This window comes from Gossypium raimondii, chromosome 3, assembly GCF_025698545.1.
Source record: "Gossypium raimondii isolate GPD5lz chromosome 3, ASM2569854v1, whole genome shotgun sequence".
Classification (NCBI taxonomy): domain Eukaryota; kingdom Viridiplantae; phylum Streptophyta; class Magnoliopsida; order Malvales; family Malvaceae; genus Gossypium; species Gossypium raimondii.
The window spans coordinates 3,884,842-3,899,485 of NC_068567.1; the positions used below are offsets into that span (position 1 = coordinate 3,884,842).

At 32.3% G+C, this 14,644-nt stretch overlaps 1 protein-coding gene across 1 annotated transcript; it reads right to left on the minus strand.

Annotated features, from left to right (window-relative positions):
• Positions 1-9,359: 9,359 nt before the first annotated feature.
• LOC105796623 (DUF21 domain-containing protein At4g14240) lies at positions 9,360-14,390 on the minus strand. Its single transcript, XM_012626374.2, has 13 exons — positions 13,859-14,390; positions 13,657-13,733; positions 12,601-12,684; positions 12,402-12,515; positions 12,095-12,178; positions 11,928-11,999; positions 11,699-11,766; positions 11,381-11,468; positions 11,202-11,275; positions 10,266-10,620; positions 9,970-10,016; positions 9,794-9,875; positions 9,360-9,698 (listed from the first exon to the last, which is right to left on the minus strand). Exons 1-13 carry the CDS (start codon positions 14,118-14,120, stop codon positions 9,648-9,650), a joined length of 1,458 nt encoding a protein of 485 aa, XP_012481828.1. The 5' UTR covers positions 14,121-14,390; the 3' UTR covers positions 9,360-9,647.
• Between the last annotated feature and the right edge of the window lie 254 nt (positions 14,391-14,644).

The window sequence follows — 14,644 nt, forward strand, 5'->3', positions numbered from 1 at the left end:
TAACAACATGGGATTAAACTGTTAAAAAGTTTTTATTTAATTAATGTTAATTTTGTTTTGTAATAAGTTGAATTTTAATTGAAAATTACAAATTCGTTCAATGCATCCTATGGTACGTAAAGTTACAGGTTCGACCACTAGTTAAGGAGTTCCTTATCATCTCATGGTACGTAAAGTTAACTCAAAAAATCCAACTATTTATTTAAATTGATTCAAAAATCAGGATTTTTAAAATGAACGGATGGTTGAATTCATCATGAATTGCCCAATTTAATTAAATAATTATTAAAAATTATTAAAAGAATAATCTTGATTTTTAGTTTGATTCAACCGATCCATATTGGTTCCTAGTCCGATTGATCCGACGACCAATCCATTCGATTCCGAGCCTAGCCCATATTTTAAACGGGCCTAAATTTTTTTAGTCTAATATTTTTACTCAAACATCTCAAATTTTAGACGGGCCTTCAAACCTAGAGAAATAATCCGGCCCATGAACAAGTCTATCGTAATTGGATTGGATTGGATTGAATAATTGGAAATTAATTTTGGAAAGGTATTTTCTCTTATGTTGTTGTATTTTGCTTTATCATTTAAATTGGATTGGATATTCAATGGGCTTTCCTAAAGTAAGCTCTAATGTAGTTGAGCCTATTTTGGGCTTACACCATTTTTGGGCTGTACACCCACTTACAGCAAATACTTGTTAGCACCAAATAGTATTAAATTAATTTTTTAGATAATTACTTAAAAATATTATTAAGATTATACTGAAATTTATCCTTTAGCAAAAAAATAATTTTTATTGGGTTAAAGTATTTTTAGAGCTTGAGTTTTTTTTTAAAATTAAATAATTCTAAATAACCCATTTTCAACCCTTAAATAAGAGGACAATACATTTCAATATACTCGAACTCACATCCTCTTGCATTGATAACAATGTCTATGCCAATCGAGCTAAGACTCAATCAACTACATTTTAGTGAAATCTAATTTGTTTTGAGTGTTGGTTCTAATAAATAGGTTAAAACTCAATTTCACAAGATTGGGTGGTGTAAAATTGTAAAGTTTTACCTCTTTAGGTCAAAGTGTTTAAAGTAAAACTCTTTTGTAAGAATAGTAATTCCAACTTTAGTTCTTAATTATTAATAATTTAACTTAATATTTTTAATGTATTTATTAAAAAATTATATTATTTATCACTTTTAAATTTTAAAAATTCAATTTAAGTCATTTTCACGAGATTGGGCTAAGATTTGTGTCCCTTTTATATTTTTATGTTTTTTAAGCTTTTTAGATTCAAGTTTTTTTTCGATTTTTTGACTATCATGTACAATTTCTTATTTAATGAAAGGCCTTTTTGGATGGACGTAAACACCTTTAGTGTGGTGCGTTTAGCTTTTTGTTTTGTCTCACATTACAATATTGTTATAGTGTCTAACCTTACCGTCATCGCTGCTTTTACACTAATTGTAAATAGATGCACCACCCATTTAAGGGGACATGAAATACATTTTTTCTTTTTGAGAAAAATTGAATGTTGTTATCTTGGGGTCTCACATGGTCACTTTCAACATTTAGGATAAAAACCACTTGCCTCCTATTATTGACTATCCAATCTCCCAACAAAATGGAACACAAATAAGTACTTGGAAATTTTCTCCTTTAGTAAAGCATAATCTCTTGAGTTTTTTTTTCACTAAATGTGTGCTTAAATTGTGATTAAATATATGTCTAACGTGTATTACATTTCTTTGGTCCACATGTATGGTGTCTATTGGCCTAATCACAATAAGGTCCCAACATGGTCTCATTCATTATTAGCTGGACTCAGTTGATCAAATTTCTGTTTAAAAAGGGCCACATTGTTTTATAAGTTAGTATTAAAGATCTTATCTTTGATATACTTTGGGTTTTAAGATAAGGCTTTGGGGTTTTCCTTGCTATCCTTTTGCATGGCAATAGGACATGATTTGACCATCAGGGTGTGACCCTAAATCTTTAGTTGTAATCATTATTGAAGCTTAAGGATAACACTTATTGACCGATTAACTCCAACAAACATGTATCGATCTGAGTTAGTTCGAGTAGTAAGGAGTTTAATTTTTTTAAGTAAAGTTTTAGATTCGAGTTTTATAGATAAAAAAAAGTTATTGCCACATACACTATTAATAAATATTTTTTACGATTTGATTTCATGATATGAGTATAAAAGTGAACACTCTTAATCAATAGGCCAAAAGTTAGGGTCCATCGAATGTAGCTTTCATTATCTTTTATCATGTATAAATAAGATAGGGAAAAAATAGTGTCAACTAACATTGACAATCCACCTTGAGCTTGACATTGGGATATAAAGGAAGTGTGCAGCTTATCAAGGCCTTGATTTGTTATAATGTGATGGAGGACAATCACCCTTCTACAATGCATATCCATATGTGAAATTGGCATTTAGCATATTGCCATTTGATTTTTTTTTTGTCTAATTGCATTACACATCTTTAAAGTATAATCCATTTGATTTTAATTGATTGAGTCATTAAAGTATTAATATTGTATCAATCAAGTTCTTCGTCAACCTAGACACTGATCTAGGCATTCAATGGTAACTCAAATCATAAGCTGCTCGTATTTGATGTGTTGGCATTTTTAAAATCTATTCATAATGTCTTTTTAGACCCAAACTATCAATGCATGTAAGTATACACATGTTTACAATTTGATCCACATTTTTTAAATATGCTTACCTTAAATCCAAACTGACATTTAACACCTAGATTAATAGCTAAGCTGACGAAAGGACTTAACACGATATTGATACTTTGAGGATACTAAGTAAATGCCATATTTTTCACATAAAAATGCATGAATTACCTATGCCAATAAAAATCGGAAGATTGGTCTGAAAGGTAGGAGTCTTGACCCAAAAAATGATAAAATTTTTAATATAATCATTTTAAAAATCATAAAAATATAAGTTAATACATTAATGTTAAAACTTCATTTTAACCCTCCAAAAAAATTATAATTCAATTTTAACCCCAAATTAAAATTTTTTGACTTGACCACTGAACCTTGAGCCAATACATGCATGGAATTAAGCAACCAAACAAAAATATTGTTGTTAAAAATCATGATCTAGTGGTCCAACCAAGAACTCTACAATATAATAAATGTTTCTTTCTCATGGCAGCAGATATTATGAGCCACAATTTGAGTAATTAATTAATTAATTTTGGGGTCAATGGAGTATCCAACAAATCTTGTCTTAGGCCCTGAGGGAGCTTAAAGAAAATGGGGGTCTCACAAAAGGATAAAAAAGAAACTGCAGGGTTTATGGTAACTGTAGGAGATAATGTTTGATGTTTGATAAGCTTAATGTGAGAACTGGTTAAGAAAAGCTTGGCAATCAATTCATCAATGGCCGGCAAGATTTTTGTAATTTGATTAAAATAAAAAAGGTGTATATACTGTTGAAGTTGAATCAAAGCAGCAGTTTGGGAAAATGACAGAGAAACTGCGCACGTGACTCTGTTGTGTTCCAATGGTAGAAACTAGGAAGTGGACCCTTCATTGTCAGTGGAATCTTGGTCTAAAATTTAGGGTTAGCAAAAGAAATCCAACTCGATCCGACTTAATAACATAAGACTGGCTTTGAATTTTAAAAAAAATTCTCTCTGCTACTCTCAATGTTGAGAAAAATAGTTCTTTTAAAAAATATCAAAGCAATTTAATTAAGGAGAATTAGTTCCTCTGAGAGTAGTATTCGAAGTGTTGTTATCGTGGACGCCGATTCAATCCCTCGACAACGGAAGGTATTGTCCCCCAACATGGAGAGTCTCTTGGTGAGTGATCGTACGTCCATGTATGGTCGAGGCGCCTCCCTCCGTGAATCGTACATGGCTCTCCGTAGGGTGGGGGGCGAAACCTTTGACGGAAGACATTAATGTCGTAATTAATTGTCCTTAATTGCTCACGTTCGAAATTGAAAAGGATTATTTTTTTGAGAAGGACCAATTTGCTCGATTTTGAAATTGAAAGGGACTAGAGAGATCTTTTTACCTTTTGAATTTTTATACTCTTCATATATTTGTAATTTTGTTTTTGTGCTTTTATTTTTAGAAATTTAGTTCATTTACATTTCAATTTTAAGAACATAAATCCAATTGTGATAAAAGTACCATAGGAACCGTTGTACTAAAAGTTAGATCACATTTTGCCAATAAAAGTACTATAGAGATCCCTATATTATTAGTCAGATTGCATTTTGTTTCTTTTACTAAAAAATTAAGCAAAGTAGTCTTTGTACGTTAGATTAAAGAGTAAATTGATCATTTCTGTTATAAATTTCATCCATTTCTATTGTTAAAAATTGGCGTGACTAACGGAATAGCCAAACAATTACACGTGGTGTGCCACGTGTATCTCATGTGGACGTAGAAGGACTAGTTTTTAATAGTACAAATTGATGAAATTTTTAACAAAAGGACCCTTTGCTCTTTAACCTAACATACAAAGACTAATTTGCCCCTTTTTTAGTAAACGGGATAGAATGCAATTCAACTCCTAATACAAGGGCTTTCATGGTGCTTTTACCATATTTTTTCTTTCCTACTTAAAAAATGGGTAAACTAGTCTGTATACTTTAGATCAAAGAGCAAGTTGATCCTATGTTAAAAATTTTATCCATTTCTATTGCTAAAAACTGGTTCTATGAGTTAGAATGAGGTACACATGACATGCCATGTGTAATTGTGTGACACTCGTCAACCATAGAGGTGATCATGGACCGGGCCGGGCTGGGCCTAAACAAAATTTTAAGCCCATTTTCTAGGCTCGGGCCCAGTCCGGCCCGAAATATGGGCCTAAAAATTTGTCCAAGCTCGGCCCGAAAGAAAATTGCTAAGCCCGAGCCCGGCCTGGCCCAACCCATATTAAATATATATATATTTAATATATATAAAATATATATTTGATTTAAAATAATATATATTTGATTAAAAATAAATATATATATTTAATATATAATTCGGGCTGGGCCGGGCCCGGGCCAAAAAGTTTTACCCGAGGCCCGACTCGTTTTCTAAACGGGCCTCTTTTTTTGCCCAAACTCATATTTCGAGCCTATATTTTTACCCGAACCCTCCCATTTTTCGGGCGGGCCATTGGGCCGGGCCGGGTAGCCCAACCCATGATCACCTCTAGTCAACCACACCAGTTTTTAACAGTAAAAATAGATGAAATTTTTAACAGAAAGGACCAGTTTGCTTTTTAATCTAACGTAAAATAACTAATTTACCTATTTTTTTAGTAAAAATGGCAAAATGTAATTTAATTCCTAGTATAGAGGCCTCCATGATACTTTTACCTCCAATTGTTAACATGGTTAAACTTCTTCCATCAAATTTAGGTTCATCACCACGTCTTTTTTTTTTCTTACATGACTACCAAGTGATTAATATTTTCTATTTCAAAATGCTACCCTAACAAATTTAATAAAAATTTTTTACTGATGTTAACAATTAAACTTGAATTTTAAATTCAAAAGTAGATGAACTATAAATTCCTAAAAATAAAAGTAGATGAGGTAAATTCCAAATGTATGAAAGGTATACGAACTTAAAGCATATTATAACATTATTTATATTAAGAGTCGAGTCTTAAATTAAATGAGGTAGGTTTTAGAAAATTTCTGACTTCGCCCCTTAGAAGATATAATAAATATTGTTATATTATCTTTATGATAATAATTTTATTTTCATTTTAAATTATTTACTGTGAAACATAAAATAATTATAAAAATTCTATTAATAATAAAAACCAAACTATAAAAAAATGATTAATGGTGGGTCTACTTTTGTTCACTTACAAAACAGTAATTGGGACAAATAATTGTTACACAGACAGGGGGAGGCATAGCTGGAGCCACATGCTCTAGGAGCCATGCCCTTTAACAATTAAATTTTCTTTCAAAATATTTTATTTTAAAAAAATAATTATGAAGTTTAAATTAAAAAATTATAAAAAAAATTTACAAAATATTTTCACTTGTATGTTGTGATTATTTTTTCGATACAATATTAGGGGTAGGAGATAAGGGTAACACAGTTTAAATTCATGCAAAAACGAGTATTTGACAAGAATTTTAACTACCGCTTGTTGAATTGTTTTTGTATTGTGCGTAAGTTGTGAATCTAATCTTTATACTTTAATTTGATCATTTTTAATTCCTATACTTTTTGAATTTTAAAATTTTATGCGGCAAACATATTAACACAAGTGTAATGCAAAGTCAATTTGTTATTTCTATATATAACTCACAAAGGTCGATCAGTGGGTTTAATGGTTGTCACCATTTGCTTCAAGCTTGAAATTTCAAAGTTCGAAAAATATTAAAACTAAGAACGATCACATTGGAGAATATGGACTAAATCTACAAACTTTACGCATAATACATGACTAATAGCAAATTTTAACCAAACGCATAAATTTCAAAATTCAAAACTATAGGGACTAAAATTGATCAGTTCAAAAAAATACAAAGATTAAAATTTGATCAAATTAAAATATATGGACTAAATCCACAACTTATATACACTACAGGGACTAATAGCAGGACTTGACCTTTATTTTATAACCAAACTTCTTATATTCTAAATTGAGAAATCACATAACAAAGAGGAATGCAACAATTAAGTCAAACTGTGATATCCATTTTTAGTTGTCTATCATTAAATGTCAAATCTATATTTAAATATATATATATGTTTATTAAAATATTTAATAAAAATATAAATCATGATACAAGTATTTTAATTTAAATTCAATTTAGTTTTATTTAATCACAAAAAAATACCGATCAAGTTTTAAAATGACTTGAATCCAAGATAACATGATAAAATATATAAATAATATGATATGAATCTAAAATAATTTAAATCCGAAATAACCAAACTCGAAATAATAATTTTTTTTGAAGATCAATCTCATTATATGTTCTTTATCATCTGTTTTTCTATACGATGTCTAAAATTACCTATAACCTCTCCCCAACCCTTAAATAGGAGGATAATACGCTTCAGTGCACTAGAACTCATATCTTCTTGCACTGACAACAATAATGATGCTAATTGAGTTAAGACTCAATTTACAAATAAAAAAAAATTTAAAATTCAAATTAAGGTAAATGATATTTAGAGTGAGTTTGGATATGTGATGCGTTTACCTGTAATTAGTTTAAAAATAACAGTAATAATAAGATTAAATATTGTAGCGTAAGATAAAAAGTAAACTAAACGCACCATACTCTACCAAGACATCCAAACTCTTCTTTAATCAAATTAACTTGAAAACATCAATTTTGCCATTTCATATACAAACAATAGTTTACAGTGTAGGGGCAAAAGAATGCCATTTCATATATAGTACAAGTGAATGCATATTCCAGGGTTGATTTGTCAAGCACAGATTGAAAGGGGCCTTCTCCATCTTAACCCACATTTAGCCAACAATTGTCTCTCTCCAATCACCCAAACTACATGCCATTTCTCTCTCTCTCTCTCTCTCTCTCTCTCTCTCTCTCTCTCACACTCTCTCACACACACACACACACACACACACACACACACACACATCCCCTTCCCTTCCCTTCTCTCTCTATATATAGTTCAATGTTCCCATAAACAAACACACAAAACCCAGCTTCAACAATCATAAAAACACCATAAACCCAAAGTTGTCAAATACCTTTATAATCATATATATATATGTCGAGTCTCTGCTTGAACATGGCAGCATCTGGTTGCAGCCCTAAAGTCACAGGGATCCCTAAGCTTCGGCTATGGCGGAGGTGCTCGAGGTTGGTGAAAGAGCAGCGAACAAGGTTCTACATTATATGGAGATGCACTGTGTTGCTTCTACGTTGGGAGGATTAATAACTACGTATTTCAACAATGGAAAGCTCAAATTACTGTTGTTGTTCTCTTTTTTTCCCTTCCTTACATACTTAAAGGTTGTAGCTTCTAATGAGGTAAGAGGTGAAATTTTTGGCTTAGGCTAGTTAGAAACTAGAATGTACACTGATTTTTGTAAAATATATTGTAAAATTATCAAGCTTTCCCCCTTTTTCTAGCATTTTTCATGTTGGTTTTAATGAATTTTTTTTTTCTTAAACTTAACAATCCCTTTCCAAAAATTAGTAATCTGCTTCACCAATCATCCCTATGGAAAAATTCCTATGTGTTAGCTCTTAGGATTTAAATGATGATCACCTACTTGTACTTTGTTTGTGCATTTAATTAGTTAACTTTTTAACTCTTTACTATTCATTTAAATATAATTTTTTTAATTTATTGAGTATTAGTTCGAATAATATTAATATTATTGTCGGATATTCTTTTATCTCTTTACAAACTGATAAATTGTTAAATGAAAAATTATTAAAAAAGCAATTACAGTGAATCAATCATATCACATCGTTATCATCTAAAATGAAGAGAGGAACCCCCGAACTGAGCCTACTTTACCTCTTTACAAACAAGTTCCTTTTTTTTTTTGGTTGTTTGGATGAGACACTTCCATAAAGAGATAAAGTTGTTGAGTTTAAGGTTTCCTCTCTTCATTTTATGTGATAATGGTTGTTACTGTTTTTTAACTTTTTTCATTCTAACAGACCATGTCATTTTGGTTCCTGTTTTGGTTACCACTCAAATAGTTTTCACCGTAGTGATCACCAACTTAGATACAATTTTTATATGTAGCCACTTCCCTCTCCGATTGTATTGGGAAAAGAAAGTTTAAGAAAGACTTTGTTTTTGCAAGAGGAAAAAAGAATTTTAATGAGTTTATATATAATTATAAGTTTGTAAATTTGGATTTTAAATCAAAAATTTAACTATATTAATTCAAATTCATACTCAATTCAATTAGATATAATCATAGAAAATAAATAATTCGAATCTATTCAACTTAATCTAAAAAATGGGCTAAATCAGAAATAACTCAAACAAAAAATAATTGAATTTGAGTGTTCCCCAATGACAAAACTTAAAATGTCCCAAATCTGAAAAACTTGAATGAGAAACCTGATTCGAAATTGACCTAAATTTAAAATGATCAACTAACTACTGAGTAGTGATAAATGACTTATAAGTCTTGCTGATATGAGATATTGAGTTCAAACTTAGATAACCCTTTTCTCTTGCCTTGGTATATATATATGTGTGGATTGTTAAAGCTTAAACAAGCCTACATGGCAGACCAATATGTAGGCAATATTATGGTTTGAAAGAATGAGTCAATGAGGAGCAATGGAGAAATTCACGCTACAAAAGTAACCCAAGTAAATTCAGCTCATGAAGGAAACCAAAGTAACCCAAGGGCCAATTCCATATATCATCACCCAAAAAATGAATAAATAAATAAAAACTTGGATTTTTAATTACATGTTTCGTGTCCTGCATATAAATTTAGATCAACCATTAAGCACAAGAAATTTATTTCGAGACATAGGAACCAAACTTAATGAACAAGGCTTTTTTATGTTCCTTTTCTTTTTTCCACCCTTGCAGTGTTAGAAACCAAAATTAAAAACAGAACTCCACTTGTTCTCAGCTGGTCCTATTACCCTGTGGGGGTAAGATATCACCTTACACAAGCTTTTTTGGGGCATGTCCTTGTCCTTGTTTACTTTGTATTTCCTATAGAAACACAAGAATCACCCCATCAATGTTTTCTTTTTCTTTTTTTCCTTTTTGAATAATTTGTTTCAAAGCATTTTAATATGTTTCCTTACCACTCCTTTCTGAACGGTCAGCCGCCGGCTTGACGGTGCTCGTGCCACTGATGAAGCAGCAGCTGCTGCAGCAACACGGATTCTGCAATATACATATAGGATATCCATTGTTACACATTTTTATTCTTTTGGAGGTAACCAAAGAGAATATTGGAAGTTGTAGCACACCAATTTACCTTTTATGCACGTCAACATATTCATCTGTTTCATCCACTATCTCCTCCTGTGTTTTGTAAAGAAATTCAACAGCTCATTAACATTAAACACAGTCAAGAATAAAACAAGATAACATTAATTAGACTTATCAATCAGACAAACCAGATTGTTTTGGATCTAATCCATCTAAATTAGGCAGATTGTCATTTGTTGTTCAGGTCATTTCAGATTTGGGTTAGATAAGTTTGAGTTATAAAATCAGATTGAATTGAAAAGATCTAACTTTCGAGTTCGAGTTTAGAAGACTTCAATTTACCTGTAGAAGTTCTTCAAAAACATCTTCTAGGGTGATAATACCAATAACTTCACCATCTTCAATATCCTCTGATGTCATAGACGGTCCATTTGTTGCAGCATTCTTGCATAAAGGAGGCTTGAAAGACTTGTCAATGTCAACAGTTACAGACTCTGGCTTCTCGTCTTGTTTGGGAAGCAAAGGAGTAGTCAGTTGGGATTCTGCTGCATTGGAGAGACTATTATTTTCTTCACTTTTTTCTCCATCAACTGTAGCAGAAGCATTCTTAGATTTGCCTCTAACAACAGCTGCCATATGACTGCTGCCCTTTTGAAACTCATTCAATATATCATACAAAGGCATGTCAGATGGAACCCTGTTGAAAACATCCATTCATGAATTAGATGCCACCTCATTTTTTATTTTTACTTATAATTGGATGAATAGGATTGGTTTTAGGTAATGTAAATCTGAATCAAATCAAACCTTAAAACTTTTTAGATTTAGGTCAATTTCAAGTTCAGATTGTTTTGAGTCAAGACTATTTGAGTTTCTTGGATTTATTAATTCGGCGAGTTGGATTTATTTTGGTTCAAGTTCATCTGTAACAGATCAAAAGTGAAAATTCTTGGGACATTTTATCTCAGGTCAGTTTCAAGTTCGGGTTGTTCTAGATTTGGATGATTTGGGTTTCTCGCCATTCTAGATTCGAGCTCATTCAAATTTTGATAATTTCAAGTTTAAATTATTTGAAGTTCAGGTTGTTTCTAGTTTAGTCATTTCGAGTTTGGATCGTTTCAAGTTTAGGTAATTTAGGTTAGAGTTGGATAGATTCGAATTGTTGACTTTTGTGATCGAATTAAGTTAAGCTGAATTTGAGTTTTTGCTGGTCGGGTGACTTCGATAAAAATTATAAAAAAAAAAAATTAGAAAAGAATCTATGAAAAACTAACAAACCTTGGAATTCTACGGATGGAAACAGCACTGACCGGTGTCTCAGTTTCTGGACGCACAGTTAGAAGGCTTTTCACCTTATTCCAATTTTCAAACAAGACATTTGAGATAAAGAATGAGTAAAAATAACCAACAAGATCAGCCAAGCTTTCGATGAGAGACTCCATCAAATTAACACATACCAGCAAAAGTCCAATAATGTTTTTGGGATTCCCCGAGTATACCGGGACTCGGCTATGACCTCGTGCAAGGATCTTACCCATTGCCTCCCTGAGGTAAATTGAACTTGAGGTTAAACATTGAGGAATGCATGAGAAACAAAAGCAATAATCAATGCTAGTAAACACACAACTGCACTTAATGTAGCACTTATAATGATGGATTAATGTTGTTAGAGCATCGTGCTGATAAAAGGACAATATCAACACGTTATCGATGGTCCAACAGATGTATTAATCCTTCTTATATTAACTACAATATGAACTGAGGAGCAAAATTACCAGTCCAACTTTGAATTGACATCTAAAGAGAAAGTTGATTCTATAGGTGTCATAGCCTCCTCAGCCGTCTGTCCAAATAATTACAACAAAACAGGGACCAAAAAGTTAAAAGATGCTGCAATTGATTCAAACAGATCCCAGGCATTAGCATGAAAATTCTATGTTAGTTAATTTTGTCATCAATATTACATATGGCCATCAATGACATTAGTTTCATTGAGGTGCATACCTTTTCAGTCAAATCTAGTGCTCCACTAATAATTGTGGTCTCATCATGAGTGAGCTCACCTCCCTTTCCAGCCTAAATAATTAGTTCAAGAAACAATCTACATCATGATATGAAGAAAGAGACATGGAATGCAATGGAAAATTTCTTCAGTATCATATTGTATTTACCTCCTGGCTGTGGATGGAGACAAGAGCTTTTAGTTGAGCCCGCCTAAATAGTGCTTCATTATGCCCCAACATCCAATCCAGAACCTGGAAAACATACACAAATGAGAAGACAAATCAACTCTTATAGATACTATGTTCAAACTCAACTTTTTTTTTCCTTTCTCTCTTTCCTTCCGCAAAACCCAAGCTGTTGCATGGATTTTGCATCGATCCGCTCCGTGATTTCTAAGAAACTACATAATACTCAAGTCTAGTGTATAATAAAGTTTCTACAGTAGGGAGTTAACAGAGTGCAAACCTATCATACCTTTCCAACGGGATAAGCTATTGGAAAGCAAAGGATCATTAAGACCCGCACCAGTCCTGATAAATTTGCACCAATAGCAAGCCCATATCTGGTGCAAAGTGCTTGTGGTATAACCTTAAAAAGTTAAAAGGAACAGTCATAGTCAAGGATTCACGGATTGATGCCAAATTAATGTAGTACAAAAGTTAGAAGAGCCTACCTCACCAAAAGCTAGAACAAAGGTCACTGAAAGTATGATAGCAACATACTCATTGAAAAGCTTATCCAGGTATATAGGAAGGGCCTGCAAAATGGAAATATCAAAGCTGTCAATGAAAGTCAACCATCTCTTGAACATTATCAATGAATGTAATAGCTACTCATAGAACATCTTCATTATCATTTCCTAGCATCAACCCCCGTTGGAAGCATAAATAAAACAACAATTATATGTTTCTAACAAGCTAATTACTAAGGTCCATCAGTTAAATATCAACATTAGAGAAAGAACCAACTACCAATTCTTAACAACTTTAGGCTAAACCAATCCCATTCTTACAACCAAATTCAAGCAAAAAGTACATGGTGGCGGTGGGCAATCTCGTTGAATCGGATTTAACTGGTTGAACCGGAAATCGACTGATCCCACGATTCAACCAATATAATATAACTACATTGTAAAAACCGATTTGAACTGACAAAAGAACTGGAAACTGAAATTTTGGATTAAAAAATAAGAACTTTGGCTCAAACTTTGGATTAAAAATTTTGGATTAAACCTAAATTTTGGACTTCCTTCTTTTTATTATAAAATTTAACCTAAATGCCGAATCCCACGATTAAACCCATTTAATATTAACTTTAGCCTGACACCATTAACTCTCAGTGTTACACATCAGTCATCACAGATGCCATCTTTGCCATTTCGTTTTTCTCCCCTGTTCATTGCTGTTCCCATCGGCAGCTATTATTGCTATAATTATATTTTTTTACTGTTAAAACCTTTCCATTCAATCACGCCCTTGTTTATTATCACATGGGTTGATGGAGTCCACATGCAAAGTTTGTCTAACTTGCACGTAAAGCAACCACATTATCCTTAATTATCAACTCAAAAATTCACTGTGATTTAAAACATCTAATCCTTCGTATTAGACAACTTTCTTTTAATCAAATACTATTGCATCAGAGAATGAAATAAATTAACAAAAAAAGTCATAATTCGACTTAAATTCTTATTTAATTAAACTAAAAAAGTCGTTAAATCAGTTTTTACCTCCATAGCAACAGCATTGCAAAGAAGCAAAGTCACCAAAAGCTGATGCTGTTTTTGAACCACCGGCAAAATAGCAGCTAAAAACATCATCATCATCATCAACAACAACAAGATCTCAAATCCAATCTAATAATAATCAAAACTTCAAAACGGAACCGTCACATCATTTTCAAATTAAAAAAAAAAAAGTAATGCCTTCTACCAGCTTGTTTTTTCTCAGTGGAAGTGCCGCTTCTTTGTAGAATCTCGAGCTCGACGAGACCGAGGGACATGAGTCCGAGAGTGAGACCCGACATCATCCCCGCAAAGAGTACGAAAAAACAAGAAAAGCCGGCGTATATGAACCACCATAGAGATCCGAACGGCAAACCTCCCCCGACAGATTCCAATCCGTTGACGGATTCCGTCGCCGCCGCCGTCCTCGACAGCATCCTCGACACCAACACCGAATTTATCGGTTGCATTGTGGCTTGTTTTTCAATCACCAGGGAACAACAGTCCAGAAGGGAGAAACGATAAACAGCAAAAACAAAAAACAAAAGAACTCTTTTTTTTCAAATTTATTTCATTTGTGTATATATTCTGAACAAAAAAAAGAGGCAATCAAATGAGAACACGTGGCGGTATGGAGAAGGTTTTACTAGGTCGTTTTCATGGGATTCGGTGAAAATACCGGTGAGAACTGTATCAACGGTGATGCTTGGTTAGTTAGAAACACGTGGGAGAAATAGAACAATTCTACCTAACTTATAAAGCTCTTTATCCCCGCTTTATATTATAAATCAAATTGCAATTTTCCCTTCTACACATAAAATGAGATACACCTGACATGTCAGTTATTTAATTATTACATCAGTTAAAGTCAGTTTTCAAAAATAAAAATAGATAAAATTTTTAATAAAAAAGATTAATTTATTATTTGATCTAATATACAATGATTAATTCACCTTTTGGGAAAATATAAGTTTATTAAATTATTATTAAATTT

Coding starts and splice junctions, on each gene's coding strand:
- LOC105796623 (XM_012626374.2), bottom strand. CDS start 14,120: ATGCAACCGATAAATTCGGTGTTGGTGTCGAGGATGCTGTCGAGGACG. Junction 11,469..11,698: donor GTCAATTCAAAGTTGGACTG/GTAATTTTGCTC, acceptor AATTTACCTCAG/GGAGGCAATGGGTAAGATCC. Junction 11,276..11,380: donor ACATTATTGGACTTTTGCTG/GTATGTGTTAAT, acceptor AATTGGAATAAG/GTGAAAAGCCTTCTAACTGT.